The 22,655-nt window shown below is 39.0% G+C and overlaps 1 protein-coding gene across 10 annotated transcripts in view; it reads left to right on the top strand.

Annotated features, from left to right (window-relative positions):
• The window catches only part of PTPRK (protein tyrosine phosphatase receptor type K), a 619,180-nt gene that overhangs the window by 546,895 nt on the left and 49,630 nt on the right, over nt 1-22,655 (top strand). The window contains exon 14 of one of the 10 annotated variants that reach the window (XM_086317877.1): nt 4,165-4,302. The exons of the other annotated variants lie outside the window; for them this stretch is intronic. Within the exon in view, the coding sequence (XP_086174003.1) occupies nt 4,165-4,241 (77 nt within the window). The 3' untranslated portion in view covers nt 4,242-4,302. Of the gene's footprint in view, nt 1-4,164; nt 4,303-22,655 lie in introns of those variants that run through there. 10 annotated transcript variants of the gene reach the window in all.

Here is a 22,655-nt window from a genome sequence, read left to right as displayed (position 1 = left end):
GAATAATAAAGTTTTGAAGCACATTGCAGGCCCTTATCTCTTTAGGTACTATGTGTATGAATATGTTTCCAATGAGGAGAGGTTCTGTTAGCAATAGAAACAAATAACTAACAATGGGAATTAAGAGAAGCAGACCCGCGACAGGAATTGTCAAAGGTGGTAAATGATCATCTCTGTCTTCTCGGTTCCCTTCGACTCAGCATTATCACTTTGATTTCTTTCCCGTGGGATTCTCTTGTTTACTTAACACGTGTGTCTTGAAAAATGCTGTTTAAAATACATTGGAAAGCATATTGATTTTATTAGGCTGAACAATGTGTGCTCAGTAACTTCTGTTGTGTCCGACTCTTTGCAAACTTATGAACCATAGCCTGCCAGGCTCCTCTGTCCGCAGGATTCTCCAGGCAAGAATACTGGAGTGAGTTGCCATGCCCTTCTGCAGGGGATTTTCCCAACCTAGGGATCGAACTTGCATCTCTCGTGTCTCCTGCATTGCAGGTGAATTCTTCACCCACTGAGCTAAGCTGAATAGCCACCTAAAAATATCAAGTTTTTATCTCTGGAACCTGTAAATGTTACCTCATAAGCAAAAAGAATATCTGGAGATTTGAGTAAGTTAAGCCTCTGAACAGGAGGAGATTATCTATATTAACTGGGTGTCTATTATAACAAGGAGGGAAAGTAAAGACTTAACATACAGAAAAGAAGACAGTGTGACTACACAGGCTGAGATTGGAAGTGATGTGATGCTAACTGTCAGCAAAGTTGGAAGAGACAAGGAACCTCTTCTCCCCTAGAGCCTTTGAAGAGATCATAGCCAGGCCAGTACTTTGATTTTGACCCAGTTATACTGCTTTTGTACTTCCGGGCCCCAGACCTATGAGAGAATGAATGGGTGTTGTCTTAAGACACCAAGTCTGTGGTATAGCAGCAGTTGGAAACAGGTATGTAGATGGGAAATTACTCTATGAACTTTTCTCTTAGATGTGGCTGTTTGGTCAGCATTTTATCTTACCTGAGGATGTAATCAGGGATTTTCTAAACTACAAACCTTTGATTTTCATCTTTATTTAAATGTGTTTATGTTTTCTTTCTCTATAGGGTACAACAGTTTTGCAAAAGATTTATAAGAATGTCTTGTCTCCTTTGAGGTTCAGCTTAGATACCTTTGATATCGTAAAAGTTGGGGAAAACAATCTGTCTACATCAGAGACTTTGGAATATTAATTCATAGAAACTAATGAAAAAAAAACAAAACTTGGCCTCATGGGGATAGAATGTCTTATGCAAATCTTTGTTGTCAGCCAAGTTCACATATGCAGAATACAAAACTCTGTTTCACTGTTTATTGGGGATTTGGAAATAGCTTGAGATAATCTAAAGGGGCTGGTAAATTCCTCTAGCTTTGTAGAATTTATTCCACACATGTCACAGATATATGTGTACTTGGTATACTGCGAAATAAACTAGCACCTTGTACTAGTTTGAAAAGGTAAATATTGCTGTTACATTTTGTTCTCTCATATTCCTTTTATTGGTACATGTTAGTGAACTGCAAAAATGTACTGGTAATACTGCAAAGTATACTGGTAAATTCTGGGAATTATCAGAGATTAGTCCAAACAAAGCTCTACTTTTATATACTACAAAACTATTAAATTATTCATTTCTACTCCTGCTACTGAATTTATATCTTTGGTCAGTGCAAACTTATGTAATAGAAATTATTAATACTTTCTTTTCTCTTAAAAATGTTCAAGGTGGACAAGAGGGTTTGTAAAATCGTGGTTTACTGATGCCATAGCAACATGATCTTATATTGAGAACATCATCTGTTACATTGCAGGTGGCTGTGGTCATGTGCTTAGATTAGACTTTCAGTTCTAAAGTACAGGGTGATACAATAGGATAAGATTTATCCGGATGTTTATACAGCACTTACAAGGAGATATTTTCACATGTTCATATGGGTTGAAATGTCATATACTTAAAGGACTGAGTTACTGTTATGAATTGGAATATTTATGTAGCTTTGAACTTCAGGTATAGGTTAAAATGCTTATTTTGCAAAGAAAAATATGGGTAGATAGAAACCAAAATCTGTGAACAATCTGATTGCTGAAGAGATGATCTCTAATGGCAAAAATAAGAGATTAAGTGATTCTCTTTTAAAATATACTACATGAGAAGTGATTGTTTCTTTATTTTTATCATATTTTTCAAAAAGAATATTTCCCAGCAGAGTCTTAATAGGAAACCAGAGCAAAATGTAGAACATTCAAACACATTAGGGGCAAATTCAGTGCTGGATATAGTGACTGGTTGCATATTACTCAGAGTTCTCCAGAGATATGAAACCAGTAAGAAATTAGTAGGGAAGGAATTCTGAACAGATGAGTGGGTCTGAGGTTGTCTGATCCTCTCTAAAGAGTGGGTACTAGATTCACCTAAATACACGTTTAGGTCATAAAGATTCCCAAGTGAGCGGTACCCACTGATATCTCAGAAACTCCCACCTTCCTCTCAGTTCTTGGTTGCAACACCAAGGCACCAATAGCTGGGCACCCTGTCTGTTCCTCTCCATGAGTCCCTTCCCTTAGCTATGCAGTCCAATATGCTTGCTTTTACCATGATGTTCTGCATAAAATTCCCTGTAAATTCTCTGATAAATTCTAGTAGTTTTCAGAAATTAGTTAAAATGTGGTTCTAGTTTTGTGTCTTATGAAAATAACACATTTTAAAATTTGATACTAAATTTATACATTTATTGTATTGCAAACATAATAGGGAATTATTAATCTTGTCTTTTTCCTTTAAAATGTGACTGGAAAACAAGAAGATTTATAAGGTCATAGTTTGCTGACCAATTTTAAAAACCAGCTGGCTTTCCAGAGTAAGTCAGGCACATCCCTTCTCACCCATGTACCCACCCCGTTTTGTTCCACCAGATTAAATGATTCAAATAGCAGCATGGTTAGCCAAGGTCCCGTCCAGAAGGAAGATTGTAATGGTGAAGAAGGGATAGATAGAGGAATTTTATTTGACCTAAGTATACTTAGTTCCTTTACCATCAGTGAGATGCATGCTTCTAAACTTAGGCCTTCCATAAGGGATTTTCCTTAAGGACACTCCTCTTCCTTCCTTCCCTATTTCTTCCTTCTTAAAGCTATCCTGAGAGTCTGCAGACTCTCCGTCCTTCTTTCAGAAGCCATCAAATGTACTCTCAAAAGAATATGTCACACTTGGCATCCTTTCACGCTACAAACAGGAGCCCTAAGTCATCAGTCAGATATTCTGCTTCTTCAGGTGTGTGAGGTTAGACATACTGAGAGGATAAATTGAGGTGGATTATAATATCATGCAGAGAAGGCAATGGCACCCCACTCCAGTACTCTTGCCTGGAAAATCCCATGGATGGAGGAGCCTGGTAGACTGCAGTCCATGGGTTCGCAAAGACTGAGCGACTTCACTTTCACTTTCCACTTTCATGCATTGGAGAAGGAAATGGCAACCCACTCCAGTGTTCTTGCCTGGAGAATCCCAGGGACGGGGGAGCCTGGTGGGCTGCCGTCTATGGGGTCACACAGAGTCAGACACGACTGAAGCAACTTAGCAGCAGCAGCAGCATAATACCATGACTAGAAGGATTTCCTTTCCCGGGAGAGTTGTGTCATAATTGGTTCCTTTTATGAAATCCCTTGTGATGTAAGGGCACCTTGGAAAGAAAAGAATATTCTTTCTTTGAATACAGCATGGTTGAAACCCAGGACAGTTTATCTCCTATCAGCATGTTTTGGGGCTCACCATTTAGTAAAATCAGATCTACCCATTCCCACTGTCCATGGGCATCAGGTAAATATGTCTATAATTGTGCAAAAAATTTGCACTGCCTGAGAACTGCCTGTTCACAAGAGTATTTACATTCCTTGTCAAGGCTCATTCATTTTGCCACCAGAAAGGAACAGGACCAGCTTTCTTATGTGGATTTGGATTGAAATCCTTTTGACTCTGAGTTCACTTCTGATGAAAGAGTGGTGGGTGGACTTTTGCCAGCTCACCCGCTGTAAATGCGGCTTGGAAATCACTGATGCAGCATGGATGTGCAGCTGAGAGTGTAGAGCTTGTTTGAGGCACTCGCACGTATCCTGCTCTTGTTTCCTGCAGATTCAAGACTCGATTGTTGGAGACAACTCACAGGTCCAGCATGGATCTGGAAAGGAGATGGGAAGCAAGCCAAATGAACCTAATCTAGGGAAATGAAAGGAAGAAAAGTTGAAAGGAGGAAATAAAAGAATTAGAGTAGAGGCTTATCTTTATTTTTGCAAAATAGAAGGAATTATTATGTTGCAAAAACCAATAAGAAAAACAGGGTGGAGCCTGTGTTTACCTGACACTTCACTTGTAATTTCACCTTTTTTTTTTTTTTTGGTCAAAGCAATTAGAAATCAATCTTCAGTTAAGAATCTTGGGATAATTAATATGCACATGATGTTGTTAATAACTTATTGACTATTTTTGAGGATCACAGTTTCTCAAATTATACTTGATTATCCAGATTTTAGTCTTTGCTTTACCTGTGTTGGCCTTTTCCTGGCTTCTGCTGATCCCACAACTCAGTTCTCTACAGGTCAGAAAAGTTCAGTAGTCTTAAAGAAGAAAAATGTATTGAGGGTGGGATTTCATGATGTAGATTTGTAATCTCTGTGTCAGTGCATGTTGGTTTATGTAGTGATCTCCAGCAGTCAAGATTAGGCAGGATCTAGCACATAATCTGCCGTCTATGGGGTCGCACACAGTCGGACACGACTAAAGTGACTTAGCAGTAGCAGCACATGATCTACCAAGTATGTGTACACTTTGTAGAAGAGCACAGTTGTCCTTTGAAATGTTTGGTTTTCTATATCTCCAAAACATGAAAATGTGTTAGTTTGTGAGGACTGAAAAATAATATGTTTATAAAGTCTAAGGCTTAGCAAAGCCCATGGGAAAGAGTAAGTTCACCTTGAGATTAATAGAAGAAGAGTTGATCAGTGTCGTCCAAGACCAGCAGTTCTGCCAGGGAGTATTGAGGACTGGGAACGTAATGTGGGCTCTGTGATACTGGGGCACATGGCCTCAGAGATCTCTTCGGAATAAATGAATGTTTTTCTTTTTCTCCATAAGCCAGGAGTCCCTGACTGTAGCAGGACTCACTTGGAATGAGGTGCTTAGAAACCAGCTCTAAGGAATTCAAAACAGTAAGTGGAAAAAGTATGTGAGCAGTGGATTCCGTGAGCTTGGAGGTCACTGAAAAAGCAAATATACTAAAGGTCGAAGGAAAATGAGACCACTTGTTTGAGGGCTCTGAGAATTAGAATTTAAGGGAAGAAAAGTAAAGGACCAAAAGTTGGGATGTCGAAAAAGTGAAAAGATAAAACAAACAGACAAAAAACTCTCAGTGGTTTAAAAGTTAGTCACCGTGCAGGACTGGAAAAGGTCAGTTTTCATTCCAATCCCAAAGAAAGGCAATGCCAAAGAATGCTCAAACTACCACACAATTGCACTCATCTCACACACTAGTAAAGTAATGCTCAAAATTCTCCAAGCCAGGCTTCAGCAATATGTGAACCATGAACTTCCCGATGTTCAAGCTCGTTTTAGAAAAGGCAGAGGAATTAGAGATCAAATTGCCAACATCTGCTGGATCATAGAAAAAGCAAGAGAGTTCCAGAAAAACATCTATTTCTGCTTTATTGACTATGCCAAAGCCTTTGTGTGGATCACAATAAACTGTGGAAAATTCTGAAAGAGATGGGAATACCAGACCACCTGACCTGCCTCTTGAGAAATTTGTATGCAGGTCAGGAAGCAACAGTTAGAACTGGACATGAAACAACAGACTGGTCCCAAATAGGAAAAGGAGTTCGTCAAGGCTGTATATTGTCACCCTATTTATTTAACTTCTATGCAGAGTACATCATGAGAAACGCTGGGCTGGAAGAAGCACAAGCTGGAATCAAGATTGCCAGGAGAAATGTCAATAACCTCAGATATGCAGATGACACCACCCTTATGGCAGAAAGTGAAGAGGAACTCAAAAGCCTCTTGATGAAAGTGAAAGTGGAGAGTGAAAAAGTTGGCTTAAAGCTCAACATTCAGAAAACGAAGATCATGGCATCCGGTCCCACCACTTCATGGGAAATAGATGGGGAAACAGTGGAAACAGTGTCAGACTTTATTTTTCTGGGCTCCAAAATAACTGCAGATGGTGATTGCAGCCATGAAATTAAAAGACGCTTACTCCTTGGAAGGAAAGTTATGATCAGCCTAGATAGCATATTCAAAGGCAAAGACATTACTTTGCCAACAAAGGTTCGTCTAGTCAAGGCTATGGTTTTTCCAGTGGTCATGTATGGATGTGAGAGTTGGACTATGAAGAAGGCTGAGCACTGAAGAATTGATGCTTTTCAACTGTGGTGTTGGAGAAGACTCTTGAGAGTCCCTTGGACTGCAAGGAGATCCAACCAGTCCATTCTGAAGGAGATCAGCCCTGGGATTTCTTTGGAAGCAATGATGCTAAAGCTGAAACTCCAGTACTTTGGCCACCTCATGCGAAGAGTTGACTCATTGGAAAAGACTCTGATGCTGGGAGGGATTGGGGGCAGTAGGAGAAGGGGACAACAGAGGATGAGATGGCTGGATGGCATCACTGACTCGATGGACGTGAGTCTGAGTGAACTCCTGGAGTTGGTGATGGACAGGGAGGCCTGACGTGCTGCGATTCATGGGGTCACAAAGAGTCAGACACGACTGAGTGACTGATCTGATCTGATCTGAAAGGAGAAAAGGATATTTCTCAGGGTATGGGAAAGCTGAAGGCACCACCGATGGACATTCTTCTGAGAATGAATTTTTACCAAGCACATACCTTTAAAAATAGTGGGCAAAAAGTTAAGTAGGCTATTTGCATTTACACTATAAAACTCTATCTCACAAGCAATGTCCTGTAGATTGTTGGTGGTTAAATCTGTGACACATGTGAGGGATTTGGAGATCAAGCATTTCCTGATTCCCTGCAGTTTTTGAGAGAGGGAGATGCTGATGTATGCCCATAAAGAAGAAAAGATACACACACCTAGGAAACACACATAGGAAACAAACCTTAATGAGCCTTCTTTAAGGTTATCTCATTTACTCTTTCAGTTCAGTTCAGTTCAGGCCCTCAGTCGTGTCTGACTTTTTACAACCCCATGAATCGCAGCACACCAGGCCTCCCTGTCCATCACCCATTCCCGAAGTTTACTCAAACACATGTCGGTGATGCCATCCAGCCATCTCATCCTCTGTCGTCCCCTTCTCCTCCTGCCCCCAATCCCTCCCAGCATCAGAGTCTTTTCCAATGAGTCAACTCTTCGCATGAGGTGGCCAAAATATTGGAGTTTCAGCTTTAGCATCAGTCCTTCCAAAGAACATCCAGGACTGATCTCCTTTAGGATGGACTGGTTGGACCTCCTTGCAGTCCAAGAAACTCTCAAGAGTCTTCTCCAACACCACAGTTCAAAAGCATCAATTCTTTGGCGATCAGCTTTCTTCACAGTCCAACTCTCACATCCATACATGACCACATTTACTCTTTAATATGTATGAAAATAGGCTTCCCTTGTAGCCCAGCTGGTAAAGAATCTACCTGCAATGCTGGACACCCTGGTTCAATTCCTGGGTTGGGAAGTTCCCCTAGAGAAGGGATAGGCTGTGCACTCTAGTACTGGGCTTCCCTGGTGGCTCAGATGGTAAAGAATCCGCCTGCAATGCAGGAAACCTGGGTTTGATCCCTAGGTTCGGAAGATGCCCTGGAGGAGGGAATGGCAACCCACTCCAGTATTGTTGCCTGGAGATTCGCCATGGACAGAAGAGCCTAGCAGGCTACAGACCAGAGGGTCGGAAAGAGTTGGATGTGACTAAGCACAGCACAGCACATGTATAAAAATATTATTGCCCTGTTTCATAAAAGAAATTGATATTCACAGAAGATATCTAACCTCTCCAAGTTCATATAATCAGTGAATTTAACCTGTTGTTTAGCTGCTCAGTCGTGTCCAACACTTTGTGACCCCATGGACTGTAGCCCAACAGACATCTCTGTCCATGGGATTTCCCAACCAAGAATACTTGAGTGTGTTGTTATTTCCTTCTACAAATATTAATCTCAGTCCTCCTCAAACTCCACCATACTTCCATTAGGCTGTGACTTACAGTACAGGTAAGAAACAGCCTGTAAGTGTGTAGAAATTCAGAAGCAGGTGAGACTGAAGAACAGAGGAAAGCCTCACTAAAGTGACAGAAGTTTGCTATTGAAAGGGTCCTATTTAAACAAGGGAAGGGCTTTGAGTGTAAAAAAAAAAAAAAAACTTTACTATCTAGAAGTGGACCAAATGTAGTCAATTAAGTATCTTGAGTGTAAGTGTTTGCTAGATATTTTGAGATATTTCATAGAAATTGTGAAATATAGCCAGTGCTTAGGTAATTTTCAATGATCAAGAAACATTTAAAAATGTGACTCCTATCTGTTCACTCACAGCCAAAAGATATTTTAGGATTAAAACCAATCTCAAGTTCTAAAACATTTATTAATAATTTAGACTTTATACTAAATTATCTTGGAATAGCTGGAACTCAAATAAAATCACTTTTTAATCTGGCTCCTCTGTGCAATATTAAGGCAGTCTCTAATTTAGTAAATAAACACCTGAGAAAATTGCACTGCAACCTCTATTAATATGATTTAAAGCATGTTGTGTGTTCTTCTGAGATATGCCAGATTAATGAATTTTCCAAGCCTTGGTGGAAAATGACCTGCTGAAAATGAAAGTGGAATTCATAAGTAAAAGCAGCCGAAAGCAGCTAATCTTAACCCATTTTACAAATAAGGAAAGTGGAAATAGGTTAAAAGTAGGTCATATTTATTTTGGGTTATGTCACATCTTTATAATTTGAGCACTAATAAAGGTTTTGTTTGGTTTCTACTTCTTTCTCTATTATTTTAAAGTATATTACATTCATGTGTGTGTGTGTGTGCCCTGTTTGTGTTGTAACTGGCATATTTGGATGACTGGCCCAGACCTGGCATTTTGAGTTCTGTGCCAACAAAAATGTCAAGTGCATTTGCCTTTTAATTAAATGTAATGCCTGGATTTTAATATTCCATTTTTTTCCCCTGAAGAAGAGACTTTCCTGATCTTGTAGTTTATAGGAGGAAAAAAAAAAAATCACTGACATTATCATGAAGCGATTTCCCCCAACAACTCCAGATATCCACGTTATCACTTCGTAAACATTTTACATTAAGGTTCAGATTTTAGTTCTCTAGCCTACTTTGCTGTAAACACTGTGTGTGGATACATGATCCGGCATTGTCTGTTTTAATGTATTTTCCTTATTTCTCAGTAATACTTAGCTCACTCTATTTTACTCTTAATAGGGCACTACTGCTTGAATGTCCCACATGTAATAATCAGTATGCAGAAAATGTAGTTCCTTATTTTACACTTGACTTTCCACTTCCTGTACTTTTGGTATAAATGTGGTCTTTCTTATTATTCCCCAGGGCCATAGCATTATATTATTTGCCTTCTTATTTTTTTACTTCCCCAAGTAAGTCATTTTTAATTCACTCTGTTGTTATTCTCTGATCACCTTTATTACTTGAGGTTTAAAGAAAACCCTTTTTTTAAATCAAGTAGACAGCTCTAAAATCTCTGAACCCCATTCGTTACCCAGTTGATAGACAAGGCAGGGCTTCCCTGGTGGTTCAGATGGTAAAGAATCTGCCTGTTGTTCAGGAATCTGTTTGAATCATTGGGTCAGGAAGATGCCCTGGAGAAGGAAATGGCAACCTACTCCAGCATTCTTGTTTGGAGAATACCATGAACAGAGGAGCCTGGTGGGCTACAATCTATGGGATCACAGAGTCAGACATGATGCAGTGACTAACACTTTGACTTTCTAGATAAGGCATTTGATACATTTTGCTACTGATATGATACACTCGTCCTTTTCTCAGTAAAAAGCCACACTGTCTACCTCTAGGTTGTTCAGAGAAATCTTCCTTCACCTTTGAATCTAAAGAGTCACTGTGGTCTTCTGTCTCACCCCCTATTTCAATTCTCAGTGTAGAACTTCTCACTATCAGATGATGCTTATTTACTTATATCTTACATCTTCACAACATGAATGTAAATTGCATGAGCGCAGAGATATTATCTGTCTTATTCAGTGATGAATGTTTGTGTGTGTGTCCTGTCATGTCTGACTCTGTGACCCCATGGACTGTAACCCGACAGGCTTCTCTGTCCATGGGATTTTCCAGGCAAGAATACTGGAGTGGGTTGCCATTTCCTTCTCCAGGGGATCTTCTCGACCCAGGGATCAAACCCATGTCTCCTATGCATCTCCTGCATTGCAGGCAGATTATTTACTGCTGGGCCACCAAAGAAGCCAGGATGAATCTTAAGAGGCTGGAATTGTTTCAGGAACATGCCAGGAACAACAGTTAATTATTTATTAAAGGAAGGAAACACATTCCTTCTTCATGGATATAAGATTCCATTCATCCATGTATCTCCTCATGACTGCTTTTTCTAGAAAGAATTTTATCTGACTGCCATTTTATTGGTATTTTTATTTCTCCAACTTTACTCCTTTTTTTATGTTTGTGATTAGACTTCTCTTGATTTGATGCTCTTTATTTGAACACATACTAGCTGTGGTTCAAAACTCTAGATTTGTAAGAGTTATTTGAATTTAATTCTGTTTTATAGAGTTATTACACTTACTGAGGTCTTATATACCAAGATTTGTCCTGAGGACTTTATGTATTTTAGCAGATGTATCTTTCCTTCAACCTGGAACCTAGGTACCTATATCATTTCTTTTTTTACTGATAAGAAAACTGAGGAAAGCTGTGGTTAAATAACTTCCTCAAGTTTACTCAGCTAGTGAGCAGCAGAGCTGGGACTGAAACCCAGATCAATATCTTTGTTATAAAAATATGGAGCTGATCCTCTTAAGGGATGCAGAGGCAGTCCATGTCCTGTGTCACCTCATGATTACTGGCAGAAGCTGATGCAGGTTCTCTTTTTTAGGTGAAGGCATGATCAATCTAGGTCTGAAGCATTCTCACAGACTAACCTAAAGCAATTAACTCACAAGCAAAGGTCACCAATCATTCATGAAAGTAATCACTGTGAAGTATAGCAAAAAAAAAAAAAAAAAAAGCAAATCTTAATTCTCATAGGACTCCAGGGATTGGGTTGTTGGGTACAGAATACGAAAGAACTAAGAGCTCTGTACAAATTATTTAAAGAAACAAAAAATGCAAACCACAAAGATTAGCAAGATGCTATCAAGAGTAACTAAACAAAGAACCATTTGCAAAAAGATCAAATGGAATGTTTCCACAGTTTTGAAATTTAGAAATAACTCCTTGGCTGGATTACTTTGACAGCAGCATTGACAGAAGTGAGGGGATCATTTATCAGCCAAACTTTAACCTGAAGAAGTTATCCATAGCAAAATATAAAGACCAGCCAAGATACTTCAGAAGGAGAGGACTACACATGGAAACATGCCCATGATATATCATAACATATTATAGAGCTATACTAACCTAAAACAATGTTATATCAGCACACAGTATTTCCTTTTGGGAAATAATGGAAAATCTGTAAACTGAATTCCTGCATTTACGTAATTTAGATGTAAGACATAAGTGGTTTTGTAGATCATTGGATCAATTGAAAAGTTGTCCACAGAAACTGGATGTTTATTTAAGGTGGAGGGGACTGAAATACCTTCCTACTGTATATTATACTCAGGAAGCAATTCCATATAGATCCAGGGTTAAATATTAAGTGCACAGTTTTAAAACTTTTAGAGAAAAAAAGAAGACATTGTTTTTATTAATTCAAACAAGTGATTAGTATATTTGACTTCATTAAAATTAAGAACTGCTGTATCAAGATATTCTATATAGAAAGTAAAAAAAACATCACCCAATGGAAGGTATTTGCAGCACATATAACTAGCAAAGAATTAGTGTACACACATAAAATATTACTGTAAATCAATAAGAAAAAGATGAAAACCAAATGGAAAAAATAAATGGGTCAAAGTTGTACACCAAGCATTTCAGAAAAGTAATAGGTATAAATACTTCAAATAAGTATCTCAAAGATTATTTTAGTAATCAAAGGCATAATAGATATCATTTTCTAGCCCTAAATTGGCAAAAATTACAAAATTCTGATAATGCAAAATATTAAGGTGTAATTTAAACAGGGATACACTGCTGCTGCTGCTGCTAAGTCACATCAGTCGTGTCTGACTCTGTGTGACCCCACAGACAGCAGCCCACCAGGCTCCTCTGTCCCTGGGATTCTTCAGGCAAGAATACTGGAGTGGGTTGCCATTTCCTTCTCCAATACGTGCATGCTAAGTCGCTGCTGTGAGTATGTTAAATTGGTAACAATTTGGCATTATCTTATAAAGTTGAATATTTGCAATCATGTAATAGTTACAGTCAAAATCTGCTGGATGCATTCTATGGGGCTACAGTTTGCCAACCCCTGGAATAAGATCAAGGAGTATTTTGGGTATTTGAGGAATGGCTGAAGCTTTTAATTGATTCTGGTTTAAGATACCCTAAAGTGATTGTCAGCAGATGAGATCAAAAAGGTTGATTAGAGCTTCATTTTGAAAGGCCTTATATGTCATACCAAGAACTTCTGCCATTCCTCTTGAATAGAAAGCAGTTAAAGGACTCATTTAATCACCTTTGCATTTTCAAAAACTCAGTTTGGTGGCAATGTAGAGGATAAATCTGAAGAGGCCTACATGGGAAGCAGAAAGGCTTAGTGAAAAAGCAAGATGACTGAGTCTTGATCTGAGTTAGTGAGAAGATGCAATCAAGAATTAATGACAGATTTCAGAGGTAACATAGCAGACAGACTCAATTGTGTTTAAGAAGAGAACGCCTAAATCTGTATTTTACCCAATTGATTAAATTGAAATGGGAAGCTTAATGAAAAATCCATAGGTAAAATTAAATTTGCCCTTCATTGAATACTATGAAGTGAAAAATAATATTTTATGTAGTTTTTGACCCTTAAGTACTTTTCTGAAATGTATTACTTATTTCTTTTGCTTTTACAAAAAGTATTTCTATTATTTCTTCAGGATTTTATGTAACATTTTGAACTATGGGTTTAAAAACAAATTTAGAGAGTGTAAGACTTCAAAAAGATGCCTTAAGCAGTGTGAAATTAATTTAAAATATTTGTAATATTAATCTATACTTCTATATCATAGTTGTTTAAAGCCTCCATAGACTTCTTCACTGTTATTTTCCACATTAGAAATTTTGAGATAATGTCCATATCTTTATTAAGCAAAAACAAAACTATATTCTTGTTTTCATTTTTTAAAAAAGGTGTGACACATAGCCATGTTCACTTTTCACCAATATAAAACTCTGATAGACCCTGTTTTTTAATCAATAATCTAAGACTAGACAAGTTTCATAAAGTCATATGACATGATGAAGCAAGTGACTTCAAAGGATCACTGAGTTAAATAATGCATGATTCAAGATGCCCTTAAGGCTTAGCCGTCCACTGTGGCGGACTATTTAATTAATTACGTGTACTTTACAAAACTCATCATTATATATTTATACAATAGACTGCTAAGATTTTTTAAAAACTGTTTTTCAGTAATATCAGTTCCCCTATTCATAACTTTTAATTTTTTATATGATAGACCCAAAGGGCTAATATCTAGGCTGTCTCCATCCAAAGCAGCAGAATGTATTAATACTTCTACTTTCCACTACACATGCTTCAGTTTATTAAAAAAAAACTTTCCCCATCATTACGATTTGTGTGTGTGTATGCTCAGTCACATCCAACTCTGCGACACCATGAACTGTAGACCACCAGGCTTATCTGGCCATGGAATTTTCCAAGCAAGAATAATGGAGTGGGTTGCCATTTCCTACTTCAGGAGATCTTCCTAACCCGGGGATCAAACCTGCATCTCTTGTGTCTTCTGTACTGGCAAGTGAATTCCTTACCAGTAGCGCACCTGGGAAGCCACGTTATGTCACTTACTATCCCTAAAAACCATATAAGAAGTTCATCTTATGCCAATACTCAAAAACCAGCCCCCCCCCCCAAAAAAAACAACAACATATATGCCTGGTCATATATATCCTTGTGTTTTTTTAAGCCAACTGATTTTCTTTGTATCATTATAATCAACCGTAGGCAAGTTTAGTTTTATCCTTTTATTTATTCAACCAATATTTTGTACTATTACACCCTTCCAGGTCCTATTAGAAATATGGTGGTAAGCAAAATAATACATGGTCCCTGCTTTCATGGACTTAGCCACAATGGGAAGCCTTGGAGAGTTCTAGTTGACATGATCTAGTGACATGATACAGTTGAAGTCTTAGAAAGACTTTGTGCTGCAATGTAGGTTTTGATGTGGATTAGGCAGAGAATGCAGTCAGGGAGCAGACAAGGCAATGGCACCCCACTCCATTACTCTTACCTGGAAAATCCCATGGATGGAGGAGCCTAGTAGGCTGCAGTCCATGGGGTCGCAAAGAGTCAGACACAACTGAGCGACTTCACTTTCACTTTTCACTTTCATGGAAGAAAGGAAGAAGGAAATGGAGAAGGAAATGGCAACCCACTCCAGTGTTCTTGCCTGGAGAATCCCAGGGACGGGGGAGCCTGGTGGGCTGCCATCTATGGGGTCGCACAAAGTCGGACATGACTGAAGCGACTTAGCAGCAGTGGCAGCAGCAGTCAGAGAGATAAAACATGTGGCTTCTGTGTAATCGGGGTAAAGGGTGATGTTGACCAGAGTTAAGTAGTAGTCAGACATGACTGAAGTGACTTAGCAGCAGCAGCAGCAGTAGCAGTGGAGATAGAAAAACTAGAGACAGGGGATACTTTTTTTTTTTTTTTTTTTAATTGGAGGCTAATTACAATATTGTGGCGGTTTTTGCCATACATTGACATGAATCAGCTATGGGTGTACACGCGTCCCCCATCCTGAACCCCCTTCCCACCTCCCACCCCATCCCATCCCTTAGGATCATCCCAGTGCACAGGCCCTGAGCGCCCGAGACAGAAGATACTTAAGTGGTAGTACTCTGCAGTTAATTGTATGAGGGGAAAAATGTCAAGTGATCATGCATGCCAGTTTGCCCAGGACAATTCTAGTTTTTGCCTTTTGTTCTGTCATAATTATTGAGTATCCCCCTTCACTTTCCAACGCATTCCAATTGAATGATAAATTAGATGTTAATCCTAGATATAAGGAAAGAGAGGAACATTCAAAAATGATGCTCAGCTTTCTGTTTGAATGCTGTATAGAAAGTTGTGTCTTCTGAAAGTGTAGATACACTAGGGAGGAACTGATATAAGGGTAAGATTATGAGTTCAGATTTGGATATGGTGTGTTGAAAGTGACTTTCCTACATTGAATGCAGACATATAAAAGAATACAATGACTACATGGGTCAGGAACTCAGATTGGTGTCCTTGGTTAGAGATATGTGAATGTGGTATATATCTCTTTCTCAAAATATCTTATGGCATATACCCTTCTTCTTGCAATGATGTGAGGTGATAAGATGCCTGCTTGATAAGGTGAGGCAAGATAAATGACATAAACATTGTGTCTTAGCATTAGGCTACTGTTGACCTTCTAGTGATGTGTCAGAAGGAGGATCATCTGCTTAGGATGATCCTGAGTCATGCAGCCATGATGAGGCTGATGGTTGGATGTCAGGAGCTGATGATGTGATGGTTAGGGTTTCTGAGTGGGATGGATTGGGAAGGTGCAAAATTTCATCATGCTACTCAGTGTGCAAGTTAAAACTTATCAATCATTTATTTCTGGAATTTTCCATTTAATATTTTTGGATGACAGTGTGCTACAGGTAACTGAAACAGTAGAAAATGAAACTGAATTGGAAGGAGGGGGCTACTGTATATTGATCTGAGAGTGATCGGCATGGATAGCAACTGAAGTGATAGAAGCAGATGAAATCACCAAGCCAAAAGTATGGAAACCTGTGTCAGAAGGTTCAGGTCATCACTGAGGAACTCAAAGCAGCATCTATGTTCTAAAGGAAATGAGGGAGGGACTCACAATGGAGATTTGGAAAGAAAAAGCCTACGTCATAGGAAAATTGGGAGATGATCAAATAATGGAAGCCCCAGGAAGGAATGTTTCAGGAAAATAGAGTAGACAGCAGTGTCAGATGCTATCAAGAGGTTGCGTGAAATAAGTATACATTGAACTCAGTAACTAGTCTGTCATTAGAGATGTTGGTGATGGTGGATTGGTGCCACTGGGGGACATCAGCCTGGTTATAAGTAATAAGTAATAACTGGGAAGTTAAGTATGAACAATTTTCCAGAATTATAACTGAAGAGGAGAGAAAGCATTATTGAAATACCTGGAGGATTTGCAGTATGATGGTGTCTCTAAAGACACTACGAGATCACCTAATATATTGTACTTAGAGGCTTCTATCTTTAATATCCCTCATGAAAATGGATTGTACTTGTATGATTGCCGCTACTGTGTAATTTTCTTAATTAAATTTATGTATTTTTTAGGTATTTGTATGTTTTTTACCTAAGTAAAGTTACTTCAACTATTTTTGCCCCCAAAAAATGCATCTCATAAATTTGTTCCATAAACATAAAATACTGCCTTAGTTATTTTCCTGCTGTCCAGAGAATGATGCTGCTCTTGGCTTCAGAACACTGGGGACTCTTGGAATATCCTTTGGCAGATAAGAAAGGTGAAGATTTATGGCAAAGGAAAGCGTTTCTGAAAAAGGTGCTCCACATTGCCTTTGTGTATGTGCAGAAATTATAAACGGGGCTCAGGGGTGCAGTCACTGTAATAGCTTTTTGCTCTCTTTGAAGAAAATAGAAAATGCTCACTTAGGGGCTACTGCTTGTGTTTCCATTAATGAATCTTCTAAGCTTGAATGATTTTAAATAGAATATTTATGTTCCTTGGTTTAGTAGGGCAAAAACTTGGAGAAATGCATGGGATTAAGTATGTAATGTAATAAATTTATGCAGACATTTCATAAAAAATGCTGTTGGTAATAATAAGTCATAACTAAAGACTTTGAGGAGGATTCACAATCAGTGGAAAATAACCACCAAATCATATCTTCCTGAAGAATTTGATTACCTTCTCCACTCAAGATTTAAACTGGTTTGAAGCATTGAAACAGTGTCAGACTTTATTTTTGGGTGGCTCCAAAATTACTGCAGATAGTGATTGCAGCCATGAAATTAAAAGACGCTTACTCCTTGGAAGGAAAGTTATGACCAACCTAGATAGCATATTCAAAAGCAGAGACATTACTTTGCCAACAAAGGTCCATCTAGTCAAGGCTATGGTTTTTCCAGTGGTCATGTATGGATGTGAGAGTTGGACTGTGAAGAAAGCTGAGCGCTGAAGAATTGGTGCTTTTGAAGTGTGGTGTTGGAGAAGACTCTTGAGAGTCCCTTGGGCTACAAGGAGATCCAACCAGTCCATCCTAAAGGAGATCAGTCCTGGGTGTTCACTGGAAGGACTGATGCTGAAGATGAAACGCCAATACTTTGGCCACCTCATGCGAAGAGTTGACTCATTGGAAAAGACCCTGATGCTAGGAAGGATTGGGGGCAGGAGGAGAAGGGGACGACAGAGGATGAGATGGCTGGATGGCATCACCGACTCGATGGATATGAGTTTGGGTGAACTCTGGGAGTTGGTGATGGACAGGGAGGCCTGGCGTGCTGCAATTCATGGGGTTGCAGAGTCGGATATGACTGATCGACTGAACTGAACTGAACTGAAGCATTGACAAACAACTCTTTTGCACAAGACTTGTAATCATGACAAACAAGCTGTCTTACCCAACTCAGATGAAGAAGCTTTGTTTTTTGTTTTTTGTTTTTGTTTTTTTCTTAGCTGCTTGGTTAATATTAATTGAAGTCCAGTGTTTTATAAGGACATATATTCTATGACTTTAAAGTAGTAACACTGTTTTACATAATAAATTATAAATGTTTCACTACTTTGCACCCTGAATACACCTGCAGGGTTTCAGTATCTTTGGTCAGAAGTTTACTTTTAGATTTGACTATTATTTCTGGAAATATGTTTAGATTAACTCATGAGAAAATCAGTGTTATTAAATGAAACTTCTAAAACTTTTCAGTCTTCTGTATTTGAAATTATTTAGCCATCACCTGCATGTCACTTTTGTTATATAATTACTAATCGCAGTTAGTATTAAGGCTGGCTGTTCATACTGTGTATATGGTGAGAGATGTCTACCTTTGGATGATCCTAGTAGTTCTGAAGATTCTTATGAAATATAACATGTGCTACTTAAAGCATAATATCCTTGTAAGTTTATCTCATAATAGCATTTGTTTAATTGAATTAAAATGCTATATTAAAAATAGATTTACCTCATTAAACAAGAAATAATCTTCCAAAGCATTGCAAAAAGATTAATTCTGGGAGTTACGGCAGAAAATCACAAAGGAATTATGCATACCCTCTGAAAGGCATGTGTCGGAGAAGGCAATGGCACCCCACTCCAGTACTCTTGCCTGTAAAATCCCATGGACGGAGGAGCCTGGTAGGCTGCAGTCCCTGGGGTCGCTAAGAGTCGGACACGACTGAGTGACTTCACTTTCACTTCTCACTTTCATGCATTGGAGAAGGAAATGGCAACCCACTCCAGTGTTCTTGCCTGGAGAATCCCAGGGACGGGGGAGCCTGGTGGGCTACTGTCTATGGGGTCGCACAGAGTCGGACACGACTGAAGTGACTTAGCAGCAGCAGCAGCAGCAGCTGAAAGGCATGTATAACATAGAACCTTATTAGAGAAAGCTTTAAATCGTGAATCATGATGATTTGTTGCATGCCCTAAAGTTTATTCTAGAGATTTCTACATCAAACATTCTGTCTCCCTATCTCAAGCAGTAACTGTGTCAAGCCAATCCAATTTGACAAACAATTTATTGCAAACAATAAATATATTCCTTTTAGTTTTATATCCAACTTTGAAATATACTCCCCCTGCTTTTATTGAATATCTATGTATATGTAGATAAATATGTAAATATAGTTACATAAACATGCACAGTGACATACGTGTGCATTCCTGACGTGGCTGTTGGGAAAGAAGAGATCTCCAATATATTTAATGCATGTTTTGATGAATTGATGAACCTTAACATGTAGTTTGAAATGTGGTAAGAAATTCAGTCTGAGTCAGACTTGCCTGTGGATCTCCAGGAGGTGAGGGTCGACAGTTTGGCCTCAAGCCAAACAACAGGGAGGAACACAGCCCCAACCATCAACAGAAAATTAGATTAAAGATTAACTGAGCATGGCCCCACACATCAGAACAAGACCCAGTTTCCCATACAGTCAGTTTCCCATCAGGAATCTTCCATAAGCCTCTTATCCTTATCCATCAAAGGACAGACAGAATGAAAACCACAGTCAGAGAACACTAACCAAACTGATCACATGGACCACAGCCTTGTCTCACTCAATGAAACTATGAGCCATGCAATATAGGGCCAACTAAGACTGATGGGTCATGGTGGAGAGTTCTGACAAAATGTGGTCCACTGGAGAAGGGAATGGCAAACCACTTCAGTATTCTTGCCTTGAGAACCCCATGAACAGTATGAAAAGGCAAAAAGATAGGACACTGAAAGATGAACTCCCCAGATCAGTAGGTCCCCATTATGCTACTGGAGAAGAGTGGAGAAATAACTCTAGAAAGAATGAAGAGACAGAAACAAAGCAAAAACGACGCCCAGTTGTGGATATGACTGGTGATGGAAGGAAAGTCTGATGCTATAAAGAACAATATTGCATAGGAACCTGAAATGTTAGGTCCATGAATCAAGGCAAATTGGAAGTGGTCAAACAGGAGATGGCAAGAGTGAACATTGACATTTTAGGAATCAGTGAACTAAAATGGACTGGAATGGGTGAATTTATTCAGATGACCATTATATCTACTACTGAGGGCGAGAATCCCTTAGAAGAAATGGAGTAGCCCTCATAGTCAACAAAAGAGTCTGAAATGCAGTACTTGGGTGCAATCTCAAAAATGACAGAATGATCTCTGTTTATTTCCAAGGCAAACCATTCAATATCACAGTAATCCAAGTATATGCCCCAACTGCTAATGTTGAAGAAGCTGAAGTTGAACGATTCTGTGATAACCTACAAGACCTTGTAAAATTAACACCAAAAAGGATGTCCTTTTCATCATAGGGGACTGGAATGCAAAGGTAGGAAGTCAAGAGATACCTGGAGTAACAGGCAAGTTTGGCCTTGGAGTACAAAATGAAGCAAGGGCTAACAGAGTTTTGCCAAGAGAACACACTGGTCATAGCAAACACCCTCTTCCAACAACACAAGAGATGATTTTACACATGGACATCACCAAATGGCCAATACTGAAATCAGATTGATTATATTCTTTGCAGCTGAAGATGGAGAAGCTCTATAGAGTCAGCAAAAAACAAGACCTGGAGCTGACTGTGGCTCAGATCCTGAATTCCTTATTGCAAAATTCAGAGTTAAACTGAAGTAGGGAAAATCACTAGACCATTCAGGTATGACCTAAATCAAATCCCTAAACGATTATACAGTGGGAGTGACAGATAGATTCAAGGGATTAAATCTGATAGACAGAGTGCCTGAAGAACTATGGACAGAGGTTTGTGACATTGTACAGGAAACAGTGATCAAGACCATCCCCAAGAAAAAAAAATGCAGAAAGGCAAAATGGTTGTCTGAGAAGACCTTACAAATAGCTGAGAAACGAAGAGAAGTGAAAGGCAAAGGAGAAAAGGAAAGATATACCCATTTGAATGCAGAGTTACAAAGAATAGCAAGGGAGATAAGAAAGCCTTCCTCAGTGATCAATACAAAGAAGTAGAGGAAAACAGTAGAATGGGAAAGACTAGAGATCCTTCAAGAAAATTAGAGATACCAAGGAAACATTTCATGCAAAGATGAGCACAATAAGACAGAAATGGTATGGACCTAACAGAAGCAGAAGATATTAAGAAAAGGTGGCAAGAAAACACAGAAGAACTGTACAAAAAAGATCTTCACAACCCAGATAATCACGATGGTGTGATCACTCACCTAGAGCTGGACATCCTGGAATGCGAAGTCAAGTGCCCTTAGGAAGCATCACTACGAACAAAGCTAGAGGAGGTGATAGAATTCCAGTTGAGCTATTTCAAATCCTAAAAGATGATGCTGTGAAAGTGTTGCACTTTGCACATATGCCAGCACATTTGGAAAACTCAGGAGTGACCACAGGACTAGAAAAGGTCAGTTTTCATTCCAATCCCAAAGAAAGACAATGCCAAATAGTGTTCAAACTACTGCACAATTGCACTCATCGCACACGCTAGTAAAGTAATGCTTAAAATTCTCCAAGCCAGACTTAAGCAATACGTGAACCATGAACTTCCAGATGTTCAAACTGTTTTTAGAAAAGGCAGGGGAATCAGACATCAAATTACCAACATTCATTGGATCATAGAAAAAGCAAGAGTTGCAGAAAAACATCTACTTTTGCTTTATTGACTACACCAAGGCCTTTGACTGTGTGGATCACAACAAACTGTGGAAAATTCTTCAAGAGATGGGAATACCAGACCACCTTACCTGCCTCCTGAGAAATATGTATGCAGGTCAAGAAGCAACAATTAGAACCAGACATGGAACAAAGGACTGGCTCCAAATTGAGAAAGGAGTACATCAAAGCTGTATATTGTTACCTTGGTTATTTATCTTATATGCAAAGTATATCATACGAAGTGCCGGGCTTGATGAAGCACAAGCTGGAATCCAGAATGCCAGGAGAAATATCAATAACCTCAGATATGCAAATGACACCACCCTTAGGACAGAAAGCAAAAAGGAACTGAAGAGCCTCTTGATGAAAGTGGAAGAGGAGAGTGAAAAAGCAGGCTTAAAACTCAACATTCAAAAAACTAAGATCATGGCATCCATTCCCATCACTTCATAGCTAATAGGTGGGAAAACAATGGAAACAGTGACAGACTTTATTTTCTTAGGCTCCAAAATCACTGCAGATGGTGACTGCAGCCATGAAATTAAAAGATGTTTGCTCCTTGGGGAAAAAAAAAGCTATGGCCAATCTAGATAGCATATTTAAAAGCAGAGACATTACTTTGCCGACAAAAGTCCACTAGTCAAAGCTATGGTTTTTCTAACAGTCATGTACGGATGTGAGAGTTGGACTATAAAGAAAGCTGAGCACCGAAGAATTGATGCTTTTAAACTGTGGTATTGCAGAAGACTCTTTAGAGTCCCTTGGACTGCATGGAGATCAAACCAGTCAATCCTGGAAGGAAATCAGTCCTGAATATTCATTGGAAAGACTGATGCTGAAACTGAAACTGCATACTTTGGCCACCTAATGCAAAGTATTGACTCACTGGAAAAGTCCCTGATACTGTGAAAGATTGAAGGCAGGAGAAGGGGATGACAGAGGATGAGATGGTTGG

The sequence above is a fragment of the Bos grunniens genome, chromosome 9 (genome assembly GCF_055505025.1).
Source record: "Bos grunniens cultivar Pamir isolate PY7600 chromosome 9, Bosgru_T2T1.0, whole genome shotgun sequence".
Taxonomy (NCBI): Eukaryota; Metazoa; Chordata; class Mammalia; order Artiodactyla; family Bovidae; genus Bos; species Bos grunniens.
This window is presented reverse-complemented; position numbering and strand designations above follow the sequence as displayed.